At 43.0% G+C, this 14751-nt stretch overlaps 1 protein-coding gene across 1 annotated transcript in view; it reads right to left on the bottom strand.

Annotated features, from left to right (window-relative positions):
* Positions 1-13902, bottom strand: part of STT3B (STT3 oligosaccharyltransferase complex catalytic subunit B) — a 53327-nt gene extending 39425 nt beyond the window's left edge. Inside the window, exon 1 of the mRNA XM_086742742.1 lies at positions 13395-13902. Coding sequence (XP_086598868.1) covers positions 13395-13675 — 281 coding nt within the window. The 5' untranslated portion in view covers positions 13676-13902. The remainder of the gene's footprint in view (positions 1-13394) is intronic.
* Between the last annotated feature and the right edge of the window lie 849 nt (positions 13903-14751).

Below are 14751 nucleotides of genomic sequence, written 5' to 3'. Positions count from 1 at the left end.
GGTTGCTCAGAGCCTCATCCAGCCTGGCCTTGAACGTTTCCAGAGATGGGGCCTCCACCACCTTTCTGGGCAACCTGTTCTAGTGTTCTATAACTCGCATCGTAAAAAATTTTTTCCTAATTTCTAATCTAAATCTACCCCCCTCTATTTTAAAACCATTACCTCTCGTCCTATTGCAACAGGCCCTACTAAACAGCCTTTCCCCATCTTTCTTGTAGGCCCCCTTGAGGTACTGGAAGACCGCTATCAGGTCTCCCTGGAGCCTCCTCTTCTCCAGGCTGAACAGCCCCAACTCTCTCAGCCTGTCCTCATAGGAGAGGTGCTCCAGCCCTCTGATCATCTTTGTGGTCCTCCTCTGGACCTTCTCCAACTGGTCCATGTCCTTCTTGTGCTGGGGGAGAGGGTGTTCACCCCTCAATAACCAACAGCCTGTTGCTTGAACTTCCATGTACCACGAGAAAGAGCAGGTCCAGTCAGAATCAGACATTAGATATCAAACCACATTATATCAATGTATTTTTTTGTTATCTCACAGAAATTAAAAGACTCTATAGTGTTGTGGTTGCATGTTGGCAGTCTCAGTCAGTTTAGCAAGTTACATAAGGTAATGTTTCATCCAATATTCCTCAAATATTTGCTCTTTAGTACATCTCAATGTACCTGCTATTCTTCCTCTGCAACTAGCTCTCCGTTACCCAAATTCTCTTGACTATGGTTTCTTTCAATTGTCCTTTCTGTATGTACATTATGTTCAGTCCAAGAAGCTGGACCTCTCGTAGTGCACCTGTTCAGCTCCATCTCTTGCAATATTGACTTACTGACTTTTTACTACAATGAATGCAAAAAAAAAAAAAGTTTCAGAGTGGATAATACAAAGCATCATCACAACAGAAGCAGACAGTCTAATTTGAACAATTGCTGTCCAGTGATTGAGGCTGAGTTAAAGACCTAATTTTATCTAACTTAAATATGTCTACTCAAATTCTGCTTAAACCTTCAGTAACCTGGCATAAATAGATATAAATATTGCATTCATCAGGCATGTAGCAGGGATCAGGCAATTTTCTACTATGAGTATGTATGTACATAGATATATATATACAGCTACCTGCAGAACTAAACAAACAATATGCCCAAGGTCTGTGGAAACCTAGAGATAGATCTAGTATGGTCTAATCAAACAAAGCTGAAAAGAAAAAATGTAAGAATATAGTCCAAAAAGCAAAACAGTAAATGAACAATTAAAAAAAAAAAAAAAAGAGAAAAAGGAAAAAAAAGGATTCATAACTTCAAGATGCCTCCTGGTACTGAATCATACACTCATTCAAATTTAACTGTGGCAGTTATCCTTCAACTGACCTGTGCTAGTTAAAAGGAGTGCAGAAGCACTCCTAATCCGCTTCTGTGCCCAAATCAGACCAATTAGCTTGAATTACAGCTAAAACCCAAACCACTCTAAAGGTGATCTAAACTGTTTCACCTGATTTTTCTCTGAAGCAGACTAGGAGTACTCACATGACCTATTAACATAGTCCAACAGAAGGGATGGTGGCCTCCAGCTGGAGGCAGAAAGACTTCCAGCTGTTTGCAGAGTGACTGCATATTCTCACACTGGAGGAAATTGATGTGGGAATAGGATGTCTCTAATAAAATAAACAAAGACCAGGAAAGTAGATGACAACACAAAGTGGACTTCATCCGTCCCTACAATACCACGGACTGGAGTTTGTATTTTGCATTCTTGATCCACTTTTAATGTCTGATTTATTCTGAAATAAGTATGGCAAGCAGAATTTAAAATCAGTTATCCACTACATTTATTTGATACCTTTCATACTGTTTCAATAAGTCTACATAATAAAAAAGCAAGTTTTCACTGAATTTAGTTCAGTCTGTTAAGAACTGTATTTAATGGTTACCGATGTTTCTTTAAAGACTATGCACAAGAATAATATTACACAAGTGTAATAACAAAACATTATTTGCTTTTTATTAGATATCCTCACAGAAACACTACAGAGTAAGTGTTCTGCAGTGACTACAGTGCTCAGCATTTAAGATACTATTTAAAATTAATATGAAATTCCTGTCATACACAATGTGAAATTAAAGTTACATGTTTGTTTTCTCATTACGTGATGGAATGTCTAGTATTGCTTAGTCTTACTATATTGTACCTATTTCACTGTGCTCCTCTGTCACTTTAGTAACATCCAATTCATGTTTAGAAGTGACTTTAAAGGGGCTTTAAAAAAAAAAAAAAAAATACAATAAAAGTGTGGAGGTGGGGGAACACTGTTAAGAAGAGCTACTCTTAATATTCGACACATATGCTTTGAAGCTGTGATGCCTTTCTGCCACAAATGCTATTATGGAAATATTCATGGACTACACCCACCATCGCCTCGTCTATCATATGTCCAGGAGCAAGTCCTTACCAAAACACATCACCTCCTTGACCAGCTGTCTACATTAATATTCAGTTTGGTCGCTACAGCCCTTCTGTCTTACATTAATGAACAGTAAAAGGGATGAGTTTAGTTTCTAATGCCATTTTATTAAACAAGTACTGACTTGAGGTACCATGCCTTCCCCTTCTTCCCCACTGCCACATGAAATGGGGTAAGGTAAAATGAATGCCTGGTTGCCCATGAAAAACAATAAGGGAAAGGAGGATACTAAAGCAAGACTATCAGTTGCAGTTCAGGCAGGATTGAAAAAAGGTGTATTGCAGGGGATATGCCAGAGTTGTTGGGAAGGACCTAGCAGAAGTTCTCAAGGGATAGTTCTTAGGTCACATAATCCTAAATCTTCTCTCTCCTCACTCTCCAGACATGAATTAAATTGGCCTGTTCCAGGACCTTTCACGCTCCAATCCCCACCAGACTGTATGCCCTCTCAACTATCTCTCCACAAATGCACATTTAAATTCGAAAACTAGAATTAGCCTTCCTGATTCAGAAAAGGGATGCAGCTCTAGATCCCCAACACTGAAGCATTATAACCATTTAAGCAGTGACAATCTTATTACTGTCAGAACTTTTAGCAAATAGTATTGATATGTTCACCCCTCAATAACCCATGACCTGCTGGTCAGAGAACTTGTGGATATTTGAGATGAGATCAGGGTACAAGATGTACCCATATAGTAGCTCACTGACATTGGCAAAAGGGAGTTTCCCTCTCCTTGCATCCAGCTGCAGATCCTGACACCTGCACTTACTGGATTTCTGCAAGTTGCCTTAACTTGTTAACACAGCAGAGAACTATGCCAGGAAGTGTCCAACAGACGATGGGAAATTCAGGAGAAGTGCTCCACTTGATCAGATGCAAATAAGGCAAATTTATACTGCTGAAGACAAGCTTAGCAGCACCTTGTCATATCGTAGATATTCAGAACTAGGCTTTACTCAAAACACTCTGAACCACCATCTTATCAGCCACAGCAGCTTCCTTGAGATTCTCAAAGAAACCTTTGGAATCATCTTCCATGTTTTCCAACGTGCAAATTATATCTATGGGTACTCAAGCACAGCATATTAGATACTGAGATAGAAGACAACACTACTTAATTTCCTAGGTAAAAGTACCATTCAACTAACATTTAAAGCTGTTCTGTGGCTTTTTCTTCTTGAAGATAGTCCTGGAAGAAGACAGCAGATGGCCCTGTACGGAACATACCATCACAAAGCAAAATCACGATGTGCAAAAGGTAAGAATGTTGTGCTGAAACTAAAGAATGACGGAGGCGTAAGGAAAAAAAAGAGACCCTGAAGTTCACTAACTAAAGTTAAAACTAGAAAATAAAATTCAGTGATGAAACAGTTACAAACATGAGATATTTGACATAAAACATATTATCCAGTCTTCCCCCATGCAAAAATTGGGCTTTTCTGTGGGATGGTGGGGGGAGCGTTGGTGAAGTAGCAGTGGATTACAAAATTAAAGCACTAAAAACTCCTTGGCTCCTGAACACGTTTAGCCATAAGAGAAAAACTACATTTCTCATTACTAGCTGACCTGAGACATCATAAATTAAGATACTCTCGCAAATGTTTAAGGTAGTCTCTCCAGTGTCAAAATCCATTTTCTGCTTGGCAAATGAAAGATTAAAATTGTTACAGAGTAAAATGAATTGTGAGACATATGCAACAGTTTTTCAAACATTACTTCAGACATTTGACATTAGATAAATCATTCTAGTCACCTGTATAAGATAAAATAGTCAAAACACAGTAGCATTACACAACTTTTTGGAAAACTCAAACACTGCATTGGCTTTCATGACTTTTGTTCTACAGTAAAGGGAGCCAAAGAAACATCCATTTACTTCTGTTGTTAACATCAATATAATAATGCCAAAGCTCCAACTTTGTTTCATTGACTTTCTAAATTACAAGAATTGCAACTTTAAGGCATTTTATCTATTGCCAAAGAAAGAATTAAAAGCATTTTAAAGGCCTTTGATACTCAAATAATAAACTTTAAATATTTCAACTGTGAAGATTAAACTGTCTTTTTCAAGATATACATTCTAAAAAATATTTACGAAATTTTAAGTTATTCAACTGAACTTCCAAATGCTGCTTGGGATAAGTTTAGAATAGGAAGGAAGCACATTCGACATATGCAATAGACTACAGAAAAAAAAAAGCTGGATAAACATAGACATAAAGAAAAGTATTCAGGAGAAGTAAGCTTCTTTCACTACATTTTGCCTCTGCATCAAGGAGATGCTGTATTTTCAAACTCTCTGGCTATAGCACACAAGTATTGTGTTCAACATGTGGTCTTCCCAGTCAGCTGCATGCTCAAACAGGTGCTTTCCATACCTAGATTTCCTTAAAATATCCATCTATTGGGAAGATTGGAATAAAACAAATAAAAATCACATCCGTTGTAGGTAAAGAAGTTGGCTACCATTTATAGTACAACAGTCGCAAAAAATGAACACAGAGACTGAAAAAAATAAACCAAAGAACTCACAAAATGCAAGCTGCCCAGCCATGTGTGCTAGAACAGTTCAAAATTATATAATTACATGATATTTTCCCCTTCTGCAAAATCCATTTACCATTCAACAAACAGGATAAGTGGTGCCCATGCATACAGTGAGCCACTCTTTTTAAGTAAATGTAAATAATACCTTGTAAAACCATCTAGCAGATAACAGCAATCCCATTAAGAACACCACCAAAAATCAATAATCAAACCCAACTTGCATCCTCGGTTGCAATGTAGTCTCCCAAGGGTTTTTTTTGTTTGTTTCAAGTCAGGGAAGTTTTGAAAAGGTGTTTTGCAATTCTGTCTTCATGGATTATCAGCTGAACAGAACTCCAACATGCTCTTTAACAAACTAACACAACCCGTATAAATCAATCGCCATAGAAAATTATACGATAAGCATTGTAACACCCAGAAGTAATTATCATTACAGTCCACATACCCCAGTCATTTATATCAGACGGACTCTTTAAAAAGTAGCATATGGTACTGGACTTGGGTCTCCCAACAGCAGACAGACATTTTAAATGCCGATTCCTGCTCTTACAAGCACTCATGGACAAACGCTTAGTTATTCCTTGTTTAAAACAGACCATTTCTCTTTCTGAAGCACAGGAATATTGCTTCACTTAATAGCAAGAACATTTGAAGTATAGGAAGCATGCAATTCTCTGTATGTCAAAGGAGCTTTTACTCTGGGAAATCAGCAGTAAGCTGAGAAATACAGAAGCTGATCCATTTTGTTTGTACCTATGGCCTTAAATTCACTCCTCGGATTGCTTCAACTCATAGGTTGAAGGTGTGGTGCAACATTAGGGTAAATTTTACGGTACTTCTCAAGCCCAGACCTACCAGCTACCCACATTAAAAAATACCTCAGCTTGATTCCCAGCAACTGCTCACATAAAGATCACAAGATCTGCTCTGCTATAGGGCCGGAAACAAAGTCTATACCTGTCGGACATACTATGAAATTTACTATGGATGTAAAGCACAGAAAGACTATAGCCATACCTGTCCTAAGTCTGCTTTGTTCTCCAAGCAAGTGGTAAGGCTGATGGTTAGAAGTTTTGCTAAAGGAGATAATAATAATAAAAACATCTGCACATGCCCTGCCACAGGGTGCAGGCTCCACAGGCTTCAAAAGTAGCAGCTTTAATGACTCTGCTAAGTAGAAAGAAATCTTCAGTACAAATGTACCTCAAAGAGCTTGCAAGAATGGAATTTTCAGAAATTAAGGAGGAAACTGCAGCACATATACAGACGGACATTAAATGGGAAATAACCTGACTGAATCACAAGAGATCCTTGCAGAACAGCAGACATGTCCCTAAATTCAGCTTACACCCAACCCATTAAAATATTATTAGTACCTATAGGATTTTGAATTTTGCTGCTAGCTTTACTGTCCAATATTTTTATTCTCCCCTTTCCTCACCAGTTCAACATGAGAGTATTACAGGCTGCCAAAACCAGATACTATTAGAGAATTATGACAGAAAGCAAAAAGTAACCTTTATAAACCACCCTACCCTAACCCTATTTAATCAAATCGAATTTCTGTTTAAAAAAACAGAACATATTAATCTGCTCAAATAATAGGATATCTGCCAAGAAAAGTCCATTCAAGGATTTTCATTATAGCATTTGCTCTAGCTAGTCAAGTGTTTGTGAGTATTTGCTGAAGATCATTTAAAAAAAAAGTCATGGCATTGAAAGCTAAACTTGCTGGTTCAGTTCAATCCAGCCTACATAAACCACTCCGATACATTTTCCTTTTCAAGTTTCATTCTGCTATTCACAAATCAATAAAAAGGTCAACACTTTGCAAGCATTCTGCCTCACCTCTTATGTTTTCTATAAGACACTGTAGGGATAGTCTCTGTACTCAACTATACTCTGCACATGTTTTAGGAACACTGCCCCTCCCCTATGCCTCTAAATGCATAAACCCATTACCGCACCCACATGAAGTTTGACGCAGTTTTCATCCCAAATAAAAGTTATGCAAGTAAGGAAAGAAACACTACCTGCTAAGTAAAGACAGTAGAAAACAACAGTAAAGATGGAGCAGAGGTTTGATTCTGACATGAATGTTATTTTATGAGGCCACATGGCAAACGGCTTTTCAACTACATCAGTTTAACTGATCAAATCTAGTCTGAGGTCTCCCTGCTCACATAGCATAGTCTTTGCTATGCCTTCACCTCTCTCCAGTGTTCTTTTTCCAGATTGTCCTCTTTCCATTAAATTTCTATTTATCTACTTCTGCAATTTGCTAAGCAGCAGAAAAGTTCAGTACAGTCAACTGCACATCTTCTTGACTGTTAACACCATATAAAACTTCTAGAAAGTTTCCTTACCTTCAAAACAGCACCCTCCAAGCACCCAAACAAGGAAACGCTGTTCAAGTCCTTAGACATACAAGACTTACTATCTTACTATCTAGAAAGCCCCCAAAGGCAGGGACTGATCCGTGCTAACTGAGTTTCTCAACACATGCCATAATTCAATAGAAGTGAACAAAAAAGATGCCGATCTGAATCTTCCTCATTAAAAAGGGGGAAGGGGAAGATATCTGGCAGACTATTCTCCAACAACATAAAAATCTCTAAACTTGCCCTTCATGAACACACAGACCCCGCCAAATCAGATTTGGAAACTATGCTAGAATATTTTTCCTACTACAATAAAGCAGCAGAAAGGAGTTCGAGCTACTTGGCTACCTGAAATTCTGCTAAAATTATTAGTATTGCTAGAGTGTAAACAAATTTCATCATTCAAATGTAATATATCTGTATCTCGCATTTAGAAAAGAGTCACAAAATTCTTAATCCAACTGTTCATTAACAGTAAGAACACAATCTTTTAAAATATATTCCCATAAAACAGAAACAAATAGAATACTTCTTAGTCATAGAATCAAAAAGTTTGTGAATGAAGATATTATAGTAAGTTTGTAATACAAATCTCAGGACATTTGCAACATCCCAAAATTAATACAAAGTGATTATATTCAAACTGAACTGGAACCAAATTATTTCTAAAATTGTCTAGAAATTGTCAAAGATTATAAACAAAAGGAAATGTTTGGGAAAAGAATCCTAAAGTGTGTGGGAAATATTTCCTAAACAGATCCACATTCAAGTGCTTACTTTCAGCAAGATTATGTGATGGGTTGAAAGTCTCCAGAAAGACAGCAGTTTGGAGATGACAATGGCTGCCACCCCTCAACACCACCACACCTTCTACGCAATCTGCTGTCTGTTTGCCCAGCAAGAAGAGTCACTAGCAGTAAGCAATGGCTTGATGAATTATCAACACTGTCATCCTCTTTACATGACTTTTCCCCCCCTCCTTACGAACACCAGCCTAAGATACTCTCATTCAGTGCTACACATCCATTCTTTTGTCACTCCTGTTGCTCCAGTGTCTAGTTTTATATGTAGACACGTCTCCAATCTATCACTCAATTCCAGTTTACCCTCTAAAATCAGCTGCTATTTATACTTCCCCCCCCTACATTCATATTCTTCCTTAAAAATAAGAAACCAAACTTCAATATAAAAACTGATGGTGGGCAGGCTCAAGAAACTAAAATGTTACAGTATTTTGACAATTTACCTCATTGAATCAACTCACCATGACTGCTTTAGAGCAAGCACAAAGAACAAAGCAGGACTGCACAGCGGGTGACAGAGGAGAACTCCTACTCCAAAAGGCAACCATCAGATCAGCTAACTGCAATGCAAACCCACAACCTTACTCTCTCACAACAAAATCAATACATTTACACAAACTCCAGTGTTCAATCAATTCCATACAACATCTCTAATGTTCTTGAATCACACTTTGCATTTTCATGAAGTTTTCATATCATATTTATAGGTGTTAATTTAAGTTTTCACTAATGAAAAAAAGTTCTTAACAACTCAAGAATCCACCTAGCAAACGTGAATTAAGCCTAGCAAAATGTGTCTTTTCCACTGTGCTCAAGATAAAATCCTAACTTCCTTTATCCTGTCTGCCTCTGAAATACAAGCAATGACATCAACCTTACCTTTATTTTCACCAGTTCATCGCCATTCACTCAAGTCCACTAATGGTAGATGATTGTATCAGTGACAAGAAAGTGGATTGCTACCATATATATAAACCATACTTCCCACTAGCACAGTTATGTTACCTCAGTGAGGTATGATAAACAACGGTCATCATGATGACAGCTAAAAAGCTGGTGATTCGAGCAATCAATGATGTTGGTTTGGAAAAGGCGAAGATATGTAAGAGATTGTGGTAGCGCTGTTCAGTACCAGGAACTGGCAGGACAGTAGGAGACAACATTCCTGGAAGCAGTAGGTAGGCAAATATAACTGACAAAGATCTTACGGGTGCTCCATTCCGCTCGTACAAACTAGAACAAAGAGAAGCTCAAACACTGAGCTGCTGTATTTCCAGTTTAAGCCAGCTCTTTCACTCCTAAGGTAAGTGGTGTTAATCTGGTGTTTAGCTAGCTGTTGAAATTCTCAGGGAAAGACAAAAGTTTGATCTAATGTCACAGGATATGATTAATGATTCAGATATAATTAAACAAGTGTGAGAAGTGTAAGAACTATGCAAACAGAATGAATGTTACTATTTTGATAGCACTCTCTGAAGACTCCTGACGTACCAAAGTTTGTTACTGTTTTAGTCAGTAGTAGTATCAGGATGCAATGGTCTTGCTAGATATATCTACCTTGTATGTATACATATAAACACACACATGTATGGATTATTAAGTATATATATGATACAAGCAGTCAAATGAAGTAGCATACGGACGTGCTAGAGTTGTACTTCAGACAAATCAGTATGTAGAAAGTAGTCCCTGTTCAAGTACCCCATAATTTTGGTTGCCTTGGTTCAGCAGCCATGCTGGCACTTAAGGCAACATCTGACAGAAAGAATGACCTCACTTGACAATTGAGTTAAGCACACTGTTGTGCTTTCACTGTGCACTTGTGCATATGTAGCACACAAATTATGCTTTTGGTCCACCAAGAGCAAACCAGCCAACAGATTAAACAAATTTCAGGCATGAAACCTGTCCATCCTGGTGTACTATCACTGTCCATGGTTCAAGTTCCTGGCCTGACAATCTAATACTGAAGTCAAATGCCGGAGGTCTGTCAAGAGCGCAGCTTAAAGTCAGTGCTGACTGACTTCATGTCTTGGCTTACCTGACCTAGGAGCTGCCAAAAATTACACACATTTTTCAAAGTCTCTGCACCAGCTCAAGTATGGAAAGTAAACAAGACATGAGAAATCAATCAAAATAAAGTTGCAATACTATATGAAAGATGCATTCAGCGTGGAAAATCTAGTAATCCTAGTAATGACAAACAGGTTTCAAGTTTGTAAGTGACAGTACAGTGACCTCAAAATAACAGTTTGTTTTTTTCCTCACACAGGCATCGTATTGTAATGGAGATCAAAAGCAAAAGCTGTCCTCTCTCTACTGCCTTGGCCTATTGTACTACATTTGGGTCATTTCTGGAAGAAATGCCAACTGGAATAAGTCTCAGAGGCTAATTTTACCAAAAAAAAAAAAAAAAACCCAAACCTCCAGCTCTGCAATCAAACTCTAACTTTACTGTCAGAAACACAGCTTGAAAGGGATGTTAGAAAAAAGTGGTATTTGATAAGCAGAAAACCCAAGGCAAATCTCCCTTTCTTTCCACCCCAAATCTCCTATGTTTCTTATGTCCATACCAGAAAAATGGATTCCTAAGTAAATGAGAAAGCTTTCTACACTTACAGGCAACAATATTTTTCCATTCAAAAGAATAATAGATTTGCTTAATGCTCCTTATTTTATCAAATATACCTCAGCTTCCTCTCTTGATCACAAAATGAATACTAAAGAATAGGTAACACATCAAAACATTGCAAGATATCCTAAGCAAGCCTGCTAGAAAAAGTTAAAGGAACGGAGAAAACTACGGAACTGTTCCAACAGTAAAGACTATGGCCACTGCTCTGAAGAAAAAAAAAAATTAAATTAAAAATCCAATTTACTTGGACAAGCTGCTAAAGAAGTGGTTAAAAGAAAAATAAAAATAGAGCACTGCTTCTAATCTCTTTTTGTAAGCTTCTTTCCCACATTAGATTCAGACTTTTAAGACCCTTATAACTGTGAAAAACCATTCCTACCTAGTTACTCAACAGTATTTAGAAACCACATAGTTTTTCACTCTTTCCACCAATACCGCTGCTGCGATGGAGAAAGCCCCTTGTTTTTCCTTAGCTTCTACCATTTTAGGTTCTCCTTCCTACTAATTAACTTAAGTGCATTTGCCTCTACCATTTCTGGCATGCAGCAACATGACACTGGCATGATTCTTGACATTTCAACTGCTTCTCACAGACCTGCACTAAAATCAATTAGTTTTGTCAACTTCATCTATTCTCTAATTAGCAAAGGTACATAGAGCAGCACAAGCAGCAATGCCTCCTGTTTGTACACCCAGGAAGATGACATTGCATCAACTTACACACTGCTCAAACCAGAAGTTTATCTTTACAACCATATCACGGCTATCAACTTAACTCCCAGAGTACCTTTTTTAATGTTCTTCAAGGCTTAATAACAAAAGTTACGCAATTCAACACTGTAAAATTTCCATTTATCCAACAAAGATGAGCCTTGATTATAAAAAACAGATAAAACTTGTACAAAAATACGGGTTGCATGCCTAAAAAAGTATGTTTAAAGTATGTTTAACTGTGCTCCCGCCATTGTTAACTTTATTAATTGGAAGTTTGCATTCCTTCCACTCATTTATGTTTGCAGAAAAACACTTAAATTATGGGCAATTACTTAAAGTTTTGAAGATATTTGGCTTTCACATCACAAAGCATGTACTACTTCAGCTACTTCAGACAGCATTTAAAAACAAAGCAATTCCTTGTTCTCTATCCACTATTCCGAGTCACGATTTGTGAATGGATTAAATGGGGGGGGGGGGGGGGGAGCTAAATAGGGAGGGGGAATAAAACCAACTAGAAAAGAGGAAGTTCATCTTTTGAAACTATCGAAGTGCAGTGCATGCTTTGCAGATATGTATCATTTCAGTAACAATTTTAGATTAATACAGAGCATCTACCATGCATTTCAAAACGAAGCATTTCCTTCCTTCATGAGATTAACAATAAGATTCTAGACCTCAAATTTTAAATTAAAACCAGAGAATTCATTAATCTGAAGTCATCTGCTGCTTACTCTACCTAAAATTCTAAAAAACCCATAGATTTCTAGGATGAAGTAGCCACTAATTACACAAATTAATTGTCACGCTTTTGCTTTAAAAAAACTGCCCCACAAGTCCTGTCATCTTTCACTTCGCCTTGCTGCAAGGAACGAGTGCGGCATTTCTTATACATAAAATGGTTTCGGTCCCCTCCAACGGAGAAAAGAACACACAGCTTCTACAGGAGGGAAAGCAATCTTCAGAAAAATCAAGATGCGTGGGAAACAGCAAAAGTCCTTGGGCTCAGAAGCGCAGCTTTGAAACACCTGGCAGTAAATCAATGTCACCCGCTTCAGCGTAATCCCTCAAGTCACTTTTATGAAGATTACTTCCTGCAGCGCATTCCTCACCCTCCTCCCTTCCCGGCCGACAAGGGCTCTAGGAAAGACCACTCCAAAAAGCCGCCACCGCACATCTGGAGACTACGGAGGCGGCAGAAGGACCCGGACCCAACCGTCGGTCACGTTTGGTACAAGTGTCTCATCGCGACGGCGGCCGCCGGAACCCCTGATTCCCCCTCCCCGCAACTTTCCCCGCACCCCTTGGCAGCGCGGCGGGGAGTCCTGCCGCAACTTCGCGGCGTCCAGCCCGCAACAACTCGGCCGGATCCGGGGGAACAAACCTCGTCTCCGAGGTCGCCGCCGCGCTCCCCTCCCGCCATGCGGGGACACCCAAGTGCCCGGTACCGGCGCTCGCTCCCGGCGCTTCCCTTCCCCCCGCGGCGGCCCCTCACGCCCGTCCCCACGCACCGCGACCCCTCGGGCTCCCTCCGACTTGACACAGCGTGTCCCGTCCGCACCGCCTCTTTGCCTCCCTCCCTCCCCTCCCGCCCAGGGCGGCCGCGGCTCTCGGCCCCCTCCGCCCGGCGGCCGGGGGAACAGGCAGGGCTCAAGTTCGCGAAGTGGCGGAGCGCGGGGCAGGCAGAGGGGGGGGCCTCCCGCCTCCCCGCGGCCGGGGGAAGGCTGCGGGGTGCCGACCTCCCCCTCCCCACCGCTACCACCGGGGCTCACGGCGCGGCGCCTGCCTGAGGCGCGCCCCATGAGGGGGCGGCTTTCCCGCCTCCCCGTCCCGTCCCGTCCGGCAGCGGCGGGGACTCACCACGGGTCGAACTCGTGGATGATGCTCTCGAAGCGGATGACGGCGAAAAGCCGGGAGCTGAAGCCGGCCAGCCAGGCCAGGAAGAGAATGGTGAAGGAGAGGAGCGACTGCCAGCCCGCCGGCTGCGACAGGCCCCCCGACAGGCCGCCTCCGCCCGCCGGGGGGCCGCTGGCAACCGCCGCCGCCGCCCCGCCGCCGCCCGCCCCAGTGCGGCTGTTGAGCAGCGCCACAGAGTTGGCAGCGGGTTTGTGCTTGTTGTCGGGGGCCGAGTGCTCCGCCATGTTGTACCCGGGGCTCCCTCGCAGCCTCTCCGCCTGGCGCGTGCGGGGAGGAGGCGGAGGAGGAGGAGGGGTGGGGGGAGGGAGGGAGGGAGCGGGAGGAAGGGCAGGGGGAGGGAGGCTCGGCAGGAGAGGGGCGGAGCCCGCCCGCTCCCTCAGCGCTCCTGACTCCCCCCCGCCGCCGCCGCCGCCTCGCTCAGCCGGGCTCTGCCTCCCGCCGCCGCCGTCACCATCCCAGTGCGGCGCGAGGCGACGGTGGGGGCGGGGGACAACCGGGGCGGTGCACGAGCCCGGGGGCGGGGCGACGGGTGACGAGACAGAGGGAGGAGCCGAGAAGCCGAGGGCCGGGCTCGGGGCGGGGGAAGGGGCTCGGCGGCCGCGCGCGCAGGCTGGGCGAGGGCAGAGAGGGGGGAACCGCGGGCGCGCGCGCGCCAAAGTGGGGGCTGCGCGAGGACCGAAGGGGGAGGGGGCGGGCGCGAGGGCTGGCGGGTCGGGTCCTGCCGAGCGCGCGGTTTGACATTGCCGCCCTCCAGCGCGGGAGGAGCTACGGGAGGAGGGGCGGGGCTTCGAGGAGGGCGAGGATGGAGGGGGGGCGAGGGGGAGGGACCAATCCCCGCGGTAGCCATTCTAACAGGAACTGCGTGACGGCCTGTCACAGAGCGACAGGTATTTAAAAGGGGCGGGGCGAGCCCGAGCAGCCAATCGGAGAGGCGGGGGTGAAGGCGCGGCAGCGCGCGTAGGGGAGGTGGTGCTCCCCGCCAGCCATTGAGAGGGCGTGAAACCGGGGCAGCGGTGATTGGCGGCGGTCTGCGCCAATCGGAGCGAGGCGTGCGAGTCACGTGGGCGCCCTCAGGCACGGCGATCCAGCCCCCCGGCGCCGCGCCAGGGCGCTGCAGCGCGTTCGGACTGGCGGGGCGGCACCGCTCCCGGAGTGCTCTGCGCTGGCGAGCGTCCGAGCTGCGCGGCGCGGAGCCGAGCCGAGCCGAGCCTGTCGGGAGTCGTAGTCCGCGGGGTGGGGGGGGCGTGCCCCACCCTCTGAGCGCGCGAGGGCCTGCCCTGACGGTTGTAACGGCTGCAAC

Source organism: Chlamydotis macqueenii, chromosome 2 (assembly GCF_036417535.1).
Source record: "Chlamydotis macqueenii isolate bChlMac1 chromosome 2, bChlMac1.mat, whole genome shotgun sequence".
Lineage (NCBI taxonomy): Eukaryota > Metazoa > Chordata > Aves > Otidiformes > Otididae > Chlamydotis > Chlamydotis macqueenii.
The sequence above is the reverse complement of the archived record's forward strand: the minus strand, read 5'-3'. Positions and strand labels throughout refer to the sequence as shown.